The 10450-nt window shown below is 32.9% G+C and overlaps 1 protein-coding gene and 1 long non-coding RNA gene across 2 annotated transcripts; one reads left to right on the top strand and one right to left on the bottom strand.

The window, feature by feature from the left end:
* Nucleotides 1-491: 491 nt before the first annotated feature.
* Nucleotides 492-1306, top strand: LOC108486020 (uncharacterized). Its single transcript, XR_001871400.2, has 2 exons — nucleotides 492-613; nucleotides 1054-1306. It is a non-coding gene; the product is annotated as an uncharacterized LOC108486020 (long non-coding RNA).
* Nucleotides 1307-1822: 516 nt separating this feature from the next.
* On the bottom strand, nucleotides 1823-4477 carry LOC108485928 (ABSCISIC ACID-INSENSITIVE 5-like protein 3). Its single transcript, XM_017789768.2, has 3 exons — nucleotides 2991-4477; nucleotides 2805-2876; nucleotides 1823-2151 (listed from the first exon to the last, which is right to left on the bottom strand). Exons 1-3 carry the CDS (start codon nucleotides 3816-3818, stop codon nucleotides 2068-2070), a joined length of 984 nt encoding a protein of 327 aa, XP_017645257.1. The 5' UTR covers nucleotides 3819-4477; the 3' UTR covers nucleotides 1823-2067.
* Between the last annotated feature and the right edge of the window lie 5973 nt (nucleotides 4478-10450).

Here is a 10450-nt window from a genome sequence, read left to right as displayed (position 1 = left end):
TAATATGATAAAACCAACTTCAAAATAATAATATAAATAAAAAAACAAAGAAAAATTAATAAAATAGATAAAAATATTAAATGAATTTTAAAATAATAAGTATTTCAAATAGAAAGCTTAATAAAATAAACTTAAAATGAAAGGGATAATTTATAAATAAAAGAAACCAAAATAGAGTCATGCTAATAATACGTAAATGTATAGGGACTAAAACTGGAAATAATCTAGGCCCCAAAAAGTAGTGCAGTACCGCAGACTCAAATGAATACGCGCACGAATTAAAGAGCCAAATTAAAAAAAAACAAAGTAAAAGAAATAAGGCGCAATTGAATGCTCGTGCGAAAGGAAGGATCTAACGCGCAAATTCCCCACTTCGAATGAAAAGGCGCAGATCTGGCCTGTTAATCGGGTTGACGCGCGGACCCTTCCTGTTTTAAACTGCGTCGTTTTTTAAGAAAGGATTTAAAGCCTTTTTCTTTTCTTCTTAAAATGCAGCAAATCATTTAAATAATAATAAAAAAAACAACGCGATCAACCCACTCAATTAGGGTTTCATCTAGCATGCTGCCGCCGTGTCCTCATTATTTTGGTGGCCCACGACAATAGAGATCTGGTAAGGTTTTTTTTTTCTTTTCTTATTTAAAAAAAAACCTTTAAACCCTACACTATTTTGTAAAAAAAAACGAAACAAAATTCGAAGAAATAAAAAAAAGGCCCCATCATCGTTCGACCCTCGTCCACATCTCCATGCTTCTGAGATGTTTGGACTCTCATCGGCGTCGGTTCAAATATTTCTTTCTTTGATGCTAAAATCGCAAGCAAATGAGAAGAAAACCAAAAAAATAAACGGACTTGAAAATCACCTTTTTATTTGTGATTTTGGCTTTTTCTATTGATCTCTTTGTTGTATGTGTGTATAGTATGCGTGCGTAAAAAAAAATACAATGGATTATCTATGGCTTTATAGCCGAAATGTTCAAAAATAAAAATACAATTTTTCTTTTTCTTTCGTATTGGTCATTGCTGCTGCTGTTTGCTTGTTTTTTTTCACAGGTATGGAGCATGTGCTGGCACTTGGCGTGAGGCGTACAGAGGCGAGCGTAGCAGTCGTACGGTGCTGGGGGTTACGGTGCAGTTTGGCTAGGGTTTCCCTTCCTGAAATCAAAAATTGGGTCGTTTGGGTGATTAGGCCATTTCTGTATTTGGGCCTCTAGGTTCATTGGGTTAGGATTCTTAGGCTATTCGGGTTAGGTTTAGTTCAGGCCTGAGAATTTGTAAATGGACTTTTAAATTTGGACTGTTATAAGATTTGGATTTTATATTTATTTTGTATTTCGGTTTTGATGTGGATCCGGGCAAATTGGCCCGTTTACATAATACATCAAATACATCAAAAATGTTAAAATAAATACTTTCCAACAAATTTAAAATAACATTAAGATAGTTACAACTTAGCAAGCAAATGCATCTAAAATAGAAGAAAAAGTAACAATAAAATTAGAGTTATACAATATCTAAATAATAACAACAAAATAGTAATAATATAATAATAAAATAATATCAAAACAACTTAATCAGGCCGGGCTAAGCTTGGACAGGAAAATTCTACCCATTAAGAAATCAAGTCTTATTTTTTTGTCAAAACTTACTTTTTGGACCTATATTTTTGTTTAAATCCTTTCACTTCTCAAGTGGGCCTTTCGAATCTAGATAGATTATCTAACTCATAATCAAGTCTAAACTAAAAGTATACTAAATTAAAAGTATATTCATTTTAAAATATATATAATGGATAATCTGAATATCCAATCTGCATAGGCATGAAACACAAATATCATATAGGAATATTTTCAGAAAAAATGAAAAAAGAATCATTACAAGCGTACCTTAAAAAATGTCCTACAAACATACTTTAAAATGTCAAAAGTAAAATATTTCAAGAAAGATCTGAGTGCAATAATAAATAAATTCAAAAAAAAAAAGTTTCTAAGTGAACCTAAACAAAGAATGAATAAATATAATAGCTAATGATGATTAAAAACATGGCGTAGGCCATGAACATATATGCTAAAATGAAGCAGAACTGGTACGCCGCAGCTGGTACTTTGGCACTGTATCATTTGTATTTGCCGACAACACCATCTCCACTTCCTGTTTAAACAACACTCGGAACTCAGTTTCGGATAGTGTTTCACATTTATATTCTTAATTTGTTTTGTATATTAAAAAGATTAATTTCCTATATTTATGTTCGAATATGGCTCGTATATGGGTGTTTCAGAGAAAATGGAAAGTCTAGGCAACATAGTTGCAGGGTGGGGGTGATTAAATTTTCATACATGAAGAGCCTTTTTTATCCTAATCAAGTTAATATGAAATTTTACAGCTTGCTTTGAGAACCTATGATATTGATCATCAAAAGCTTCATAGCCATCCAATCAAAGGAAATAAAAAAAAACCTGTTATTACTTTATTTCTTTAAAACATTTCTGAAAACGAAACTGGACCTTCTTGTTTATCAATTATCAAACCAGTTTATGTTTTCTAAGGCCATAAAATTGGTCTGAGAACAAGGCATTTACCCTATGGATTCCCAGTTTTTTGTTAATTTCATCAATGGTTAACAAAAGATCAAAAGGATTTCATACCAGAAGTGAAGAAGAAAGATAATGCTAATAAAGTTAGAATTGTCTACTTCAAAGCCAGCAAAGTGGTTCATGATCCTATTAGACCAAGTATGCTATGAATGCTGTTAATAAAGCATATACTTCACAAAAAAAAAAAAAAAGGTTCAAGTAAGGTACCTTTTGCCTTTTGAGCCAGCTATTCATTTTCTTTAATTGATCTACTTCAAGCTCCAATTGATTGGTATAAGCCTACCATTACCAAACAAACAGATACATATTATAAGACCACATATCCATATATATTTTTCTTGAAGTTCATAAATGATTTCGCATACACATATATGTATATGTATGTATATCAACCTGCTTCCTTGCCCGGGACCGTGCTGCGGATTCTCGGTTCTTGATCATCCTCTTTTGCCTTCTCTCAATAGTCTTCTCCATCACATCTGAATATCTGTGTTTCCTAGCAGCAGTTGGTTGAGAATCGGATGATGTAGCTGACATTGCAGGCATTGGCATTGTAATAGCCAGTTGGTTCTCATGGTACCCAACATCTACAACTTGGTTCTCATAAACTGACTCCGGAACATTGAAATTCGAATCCATCATTGTCATTTGTTGCTGCTGGTGGTGATGGTGTTGTTGCTGAACGGCAGCCATTTGGAACTGGAGCCAATCAGCCTGTTGAGAAACCACGGGCATCGGGTCGATTGCCATGAACTGTTGCGGATGAATGACACCATCCTGGATCCCACCATTGATCACACCGGCGCGAACAAGGAAATCCTCGAGCGTCGTCTCGCCGAGCGTCAGTTGGTGTTGAACGAATCGGTTGTCCATCGCATTGACATTGCCACCGCCGTTATTAACTATTTCCTTCCAAACTTCATCAACGGTTTTCTTACTCAATGTGCCATTCAAATTGATGTTCCCAAGAAAGAAAGAAGCAGCAGATGATGAGGAAGAAGAAGATGAAGATGGGTTTTGAACCAATCCTCCTTCTTCAACAGCTATCAAACTCCTCAACAACTCATCCAAATTCATAGCATTCAATGGCTTCCCTATCTTCCCCAGTTGGCTTTGAACCTCATCAAAAGTGAGGTTATATAAAGAACTAATTTGTGAAGCCAAAGGGGGAAAATGTTGCCCCTCAGATCTATTAGGAGACATCATGAATCTATCTCCCATTCACAAATCAATCAATTTAAGAAAATCCCAAGGAAAATAACACTTGAAAAACATCAACTCTAATCTCAATGACCCAATATTCAGATCAGAGTTGAGTTGACTAATAAAGGACTAAATGGGGGATCTGTAAACAGATTCAAGTAGAGAAAATTAACAAAGGGTTTGCATCAAATTGTGAAAAAATGGGAAAAAAAAAAAAGGATTGGTGAAGTAGATGGGAAGTTGAGAAGTGAAAGGCATGTAAAGAGTGAAATCTGAACCGCCAGGAAGATCGAAGAAGGCGTTGGAAACGATCTGGGAGATGTGAATTTGTTGTGGAGAGTCCTATTTTTAGAGTTTTTTTGTGTATGAGAAAGTACTGCCATGCCTGATTTCCTTGCTAATTTGTTGGGATAGCCATTAGAGATTGAGACTTCCCCCTCCCCAAAAAACAGAGTCAATTAATGACCCAAACAACAATTTAACTTCATTTCAATCCCTCTCCTTTCTGTGAAGGGGTTCTAAGGGAATTGTTCATCGACCGTTATAGTCGTTAAATCTGGATGTTCTTGGCGGGGGGCCCGGCGATGGAGCTTTGTCATTTCATTCGGCTTTGGGCCCTAAGCCCCGACTCTAACTTGAGAGCTTTGTTGTCAACCAAACCTAGTTTTTAAGATTTAGACATCATTTATGTTTGGATTTTTGGATTCAATAGAAAATGCAAAAAGCTTAAATTTAGGGATTAATTGCACCATGCATTTTTAAATTATGAGTTAAATTTTAAATACTTCCTAAATTTTAAAATATTTTAATTGAATCCTCAAACTAAATCAAAATCTTTTAATAATCTATCGGTTAGTTTTAGTATTAAATGCTAGCTTGATTTGAGGTGATTTCTTTTTAGATACATATAGATGAAGAAAAATATTTTTAAACACTAAAAGCTAACCTTTGACACTAAAGGTAATGATTAAAATAACAAAAAAACCTTATTGAAACAATATTTTAATTGTCAACGACGCTTTCGCTCAAAGGCAATAGTAAAGTTGAGGCTCTGGGATCATCTCAAGTTTGAGTTTCAATATATGTAAAATGTATGTGTTCTCTTAGTTGTTCAATTTATTGTTGAGTTAATTATTTAGTTAGTGCTTGTAATTACTGGATGCATTGGAACTATTATAACTTTTTTTTAAAAATAATTTGATTTGAAAATTCAATTGAAATATGTTAAAGTTTGAAGATAAATTTGATCTTTAATTGGGGATAATTTAACTTTTTTTTAAACACGTAACGTCATATGACACATCCTCATTGATTGGGTGTGCTATCTTTTTTTAAACAAGATTAACTTTTTGGACTAAATTTAGAAGGGAGGGATAGTTTACCTACCAAAATGGGACAAAAAAATTAAATACTAAAATGAGAAAATGAGTATAACTCGAGAGCCAAATCATGATATAAGTCAATTTTTGCTGCAAATCTTATAACATTATGCCTTGTTTGATTATCTAGTGTATTTACACAAAAAAAAAATCTTAAATTATTATACAGATAAACTTGAAATTAGAAGGATGAGTAAAGCTCTAGTAAAAAATATGACCTTTTAAAAAAAGTAAAAAACTTCATTTTATTCAAAATAAATGAGTGGCTAAATATTATCAAGTAAAATTACTTTATTGTTAACTCAAGTACAAAGAGTATTTTAAAACAATACTTTTACAAAATGTAACATTAAAAACTTTTATAACACTTAATTAGTAGTGATTAATGTGATGATTAATTTTTGTTAATTAAAAATATAATGAAAAATAAATAATCACACTACTTAATTTAATTTAGAACTCTTATAGTGTAAATCACAATATTAAGCAACAACTATTGAGTAGTCATAACTCTATACTTGTAAGTCTCAAGAACGCTATTTAAAAGAGCATTGTATCAAGATCTACCCTTAAAGTCTTGATACTCATGACTTTATAATAATTATTTTTTAGTTAAGTGTCGAGAACAGTCTTATAGATATTAATACTTGAACAAACAAAATATATTTAATATATGAAATTAATTCTCCCAGCAACTAAAAACTCTATTCAACTGCTCCAAACAACTCCAAATCAATGAGAAAGTATAAATATGGTCCAAGAACACTCAAATGAAGATAAGAAACAAGGTTACCAAGATCAAAGAGCAAAAATTCAAATCTTTCATTTGTTATACTCTTATTTCTTTCAATAACATTTGTTGGGTTTATTTATATTTATTAGCACAAATATTTTATTGTATTTGTGAGAGATAATCAGTGTATATTCACCTTTGAGAGGTTTCTTATGTTTTCTTATTTCATTTCTCTTTTTGAGAGATTACATACGACATGTTTAGATTAGAAAAAAAAAATGTGGGAAAGCTAAGAAAAGTGAGGGAAAGAGAATTCTTTCATTTGTTTGGATGAATTGTTTTTATTAAGAGATGAAAAGCAAAAAGAATCGAAAATCTCACTTTTTTCTAATTTTACTCTATTTTTAATACCCCAATTTGGGGGAACTGAGAGGAAAGGATATTTAAAATATTTTTTTCCTTCAAGTATTTTTTAAATTTATTTTCAAAAAAAATATTACCTCTTTATTACTTTAAGTTGTTAAATATTTAAACTTTAAAATTAAAAAAAATCATCAACCTTTATTTTTTACTGTATTATTATATTTTATATTCTAGATTATTATTTAGTGAAATAATATGTCATTATATTAGTGGTTAATATTTTAATGATTTTATGCAAAATATTAGTATTTTTCTACAAATTTTAATTTAATTTTAATTGTATATTATTTATGTAAATGTTATAATTGGAAAATACTTGTAAAATAATTTTTCTTAAATTTTAAACACTAAACACCCCTCTTAGTGTAATTTGAGCAACACAGTTTTATTAAGTACCATTGTCTTTTGAGATCATTATGATATAAGTTAAGCTCTAATAAAAACATACTTATTTTCTTTAAATTGACTAAAAATAATGTGATTTTTTAGGCCTTTGCATGAACTGGCTAAGATGCTAAACAGCAAGTCTCCCAATTAGGCTTTGATAAACAGCAGTGTCTTCCAATAGCTCATCTTTATTCGTTCGTAACTTGTATACATTCATCATACTCTGTCCTGCTCAGCTACTGGTTTTGTTCTAGTGGAGTAGAAACTGGTTTGGCTCCCGCTAGCCCCATATCAGAGATAAGTTTGAGTGCATGATTCAAAACCATTCCTTTTTCTATGCCAAGGAAAATTTTAATGAGATCTCTAAGATACTTCATCTTAAAATTCTGATATCAAACTGCTATCATTTCCCTTGTTTAATAGATCATCAACATGAACCCTGATGTTTAGCCCACTCTCGTACTCATGTCAGGAGTTCAAGTTCTAGGAATTGGGTAAAAGTATCATGGAGGCTCTTGAACTAGGAATCGAATTACATTTTGCCTCTTCTACTCAAAAAAATGGGTTAACTAGTCCTTGTACGTTAAATCAAAAAGCAAACTGGTCATTCTATTAAGAATTCCATCCATTTCTACGGTAAAAAACTGGTTACTATACATCAGAATAAGGTACATATGGCATGTCACATGTAACTATCTCGTTATTTTGTCAACCACGTCAATTTTTAACAGTAAAAATGAACGAAATTTTTAACAAAAAGAATCAATTTGATCTTTAATCCAACGTATAAGGACTAGTTTACCTATTTTTTTGAGTAAATGGAGCAAAATGCAATCTAACTCTAGTATAAGAATCTCTATGATACTTTTTTACCCAAAAATTGCTTGCTAATGATGTGTGTACAGAGAAGTTATTTGCTCTTACGAATGATGTGTGAGTAATACCATAAAACAATAAATCATTAACATAAATCTCTAATAGCAATATTTTATTTTATAATTTGTTGTTTTAAATCTTTTAAACTTTTAATTTAATTTTTCAAACTAATATAAATTTTTTTTCAATGTTTTCTTCATTAAGCAAATTCAAACCAAAGATTTCAAAGAAATATCAAACTCATTATCCCTTTCCTCAACATACTGTAATCCTTTTAAGTTCACTTGTAAAATTTAGTAAGTTTGAACGAAAAACGGACTCACCTTGTTGATGCCAATATGGTACCAAAAATTTGGAACAAAAGTCAAAATGCACCAAGCGTTTAAACAAAGCATGGTCTTTATAATTATATTGGTTTTTGACGGAAAGGATCATTGCCATTTGACTCAAAAACAATGGGAACAGGTGTTGGTATTTTATAGCCCTTGTCATGCACTGCTAGATGGCTAATCTCACCAAAGACCGACAGAAATTAAAGGTGACTTTTGAATCCAATGACACCCTTCAAATGAATGACTGACAGACAATTCTTGTTCAGTCTGACGAATCCTTCATTATAAATTTGATACAAGGGCTGCCTTTTAACAAGGTGACACATCCACAAATTCATCATTAGATTATAATAGCCCTATAAAACAGTAAAATTCAGTCCCAACATTTAGCAACGTGCGAGAATATTCCCCCACTTTGAGTTCTTTTCTTTTTTGGGTTAAATGGGTACATCATCAGACACCAAGAGTCACCCTTCCAATTATGATATACCCCCACTTCGGGTTTTGCCACTTTTACACCTTTTTGGACTCTTAGAACACACCTATGAAGCGTTTTAAGGGGCGAGGGGGCGGGGAAGAACTGAAAAAAGAAACTGACTGTAAAAGCAATTCCACTGGCTTCAAACCTTCCGTTGTTTCCGAGCCACCAAATTTAGCATAGAATAACATCCATGAAAGATATACAGGACTCAAAAACGAAAATTTTAGGAAATACATGTATGAATAATTATAACTAAAATTAAATCAATACAAAACATAAATAATTGAAAAAAAATATATATATATATATGAACCTACACGAGAATAAATCTAGACAAAACTTGAGACATCATGGTTATCTTGAATAATTGAGACATCATTGAATAACTTTTTCCTTTTCTTTCTCTTGTTCTCTTGTTGATTGTCTTGGTAACTTTGCTAGTGGATTAAATCGAGGTCCCTGTATTGTTCATTGTTTCGATTGAAGAGTTTTGCGTAAGTTTCATTTGTTTTGGTTCCCATTTTCGTTTGTTTTCATCGTTACATTGTGAGTTTGAATGTTATTGTAAAGGTTTCTCGAGTTCTCGTTAATTGCTTGTTTTGCTTCCGTTAGGCGAAGATCCTGAGAGAAGTGTTCCTCTGACAATTTAATTTTTGTTATAGGTCGAACAATCATTGGTAAGTGACTGCTTTGTGTTTTGGGGTTTTTGCATCAAAGTTTTCAACATAATTTAATTCGACTGTGATTTAGCGTCTTATTTCAATTAAGTTGTTAATTGAGTTACTGAATGATCGCTTTAGGCTTTGGGAGTTTTCACATTGTTCTAATTTCGAAACTATTTCAGGTGCGTACTGAAAACCCGACTCTCTATGAAATTCGGACGCTGAAAACCTTGAATGTTGACGTCACACGACTATGTGTCAGGCCATGTGGTAGGTCGTGTACATCACACGGCCGTGTGGTAGGCCGTGTAACTCACTGTTTGCCATTAAAGATCACATGAGCCAGCGACACGGGCATATGTTCAGGCCATGTAACTCAATGTTTGCTATGAAAGACCACACGAGCCAGAGATACGAGCGTGTGTCTAGGCCAAATGACTCACTATTTGCTATTAAAAACCACACTGGCTAGTGACACGGGCGTTTGTCCAGGCTGTGTGACTCACTGTTTTCCATTAAGGACTACACAGGAAGACGACATGGGCATGTGTCTAGCCATGTGGGGCCATGCAGGCCAATCATTTAGGCCATGTAAAACCACACGAGCATGTGGGTCAGAATAGGATTTATCCCTGAAGCTGTAAACGTTGTCTAACGCGAATGTAGGCCTTCCATAGTGTACATATGATCTAAATTAGACTGTATAAGTTACTATCTAATTATCTGAGATAAGTAGTTGACTATCTAAACGTATACTGATTGTGATGACTGTTGGTGATATTGATCTGTACTACTTGACTGTGAACTGTATCTGAATAACTGTGTGTACGTTCTTGATATCTGAATTCCGTAATCTGCATTTGCATGGGATGGGAACTATGTAAAGGAGGAAGTGATTTGTTCTTGTTCAACGGCTAAGCCACAATTTAAATGTGAATCTGATGTTTTATCGCAATTTGATCTAGCAGCTAACTTACAATCACGTTGAACATGTCAAACCGACACTATGTGGTGTGTAGGGCTGGATGGGTATTAAATTCCCTTAATGGTGTGTTGGGTTGGTCGGAGATGGTGTGTAGCGGATGGGGGTAGGAAAATTGCATCTGTTTCTGATCTATTCTGTATCTGAACTTTAATTGTTCTGCCATTCATCTGATTTGTTAAGACTGTACTGGACATTCTCTAATTCTAATTAAAATGAGTTTAGGAATTTATTGTTATAGTTATGCTTCCAATTGAATTTATATCGGTTACACATTGAGTTCTCAACTCATTTGTCTATTGACTGAATTACAGGTAACTCACAGTCTTGATCAGGTCGGCGTAATGGAAGCTCGGTCATTTTGCTTTATCACCCTTTTTATATTATTAGTAATT

This window comes from Gossypium arboreum, chromosome 6, assembly GCF_025698485.1.
Source record: "Gossypium arboreum isolate Shixiya-1 chromosome 6, ASM2569848v2, whole genome shotgun sequence".
Taxonomy (NCBI): Eukaryota; Viridiplantae; Streptophyta; class Magnoliopsida; order Malvales; family Malvaceae; genus Gossypium; species Gossypium arboreum.
This window is presented reverse-complemented; position numbering and strand designations above follow the sequence as displayed.

Bases quoted from the DNA above. Each gene is read 5' to 3' on its own strand.
- LOC108485928 (XM_017789768.2), bottom strand. From the start codon at position 3,818: ATGGGAGATAGATTCATGATGTCTCCTAATAGATCTGAGGGGCAACAT. The intron at 2,877-2,990 runs GTTGATATACAT...TGGTAATGGTAG, and splicing joins GGTCCCGGGCAAGGAAGCAG to GCTTATACCAATCAATTGGA. The intron at 2,152-2,804 runs GTACCTTACTTG...TTGTTTAAACAG, and splicing joins GCTGGCTCAAAAGGCAAAAG to GAAGTGGAGATGGTGTTGTC.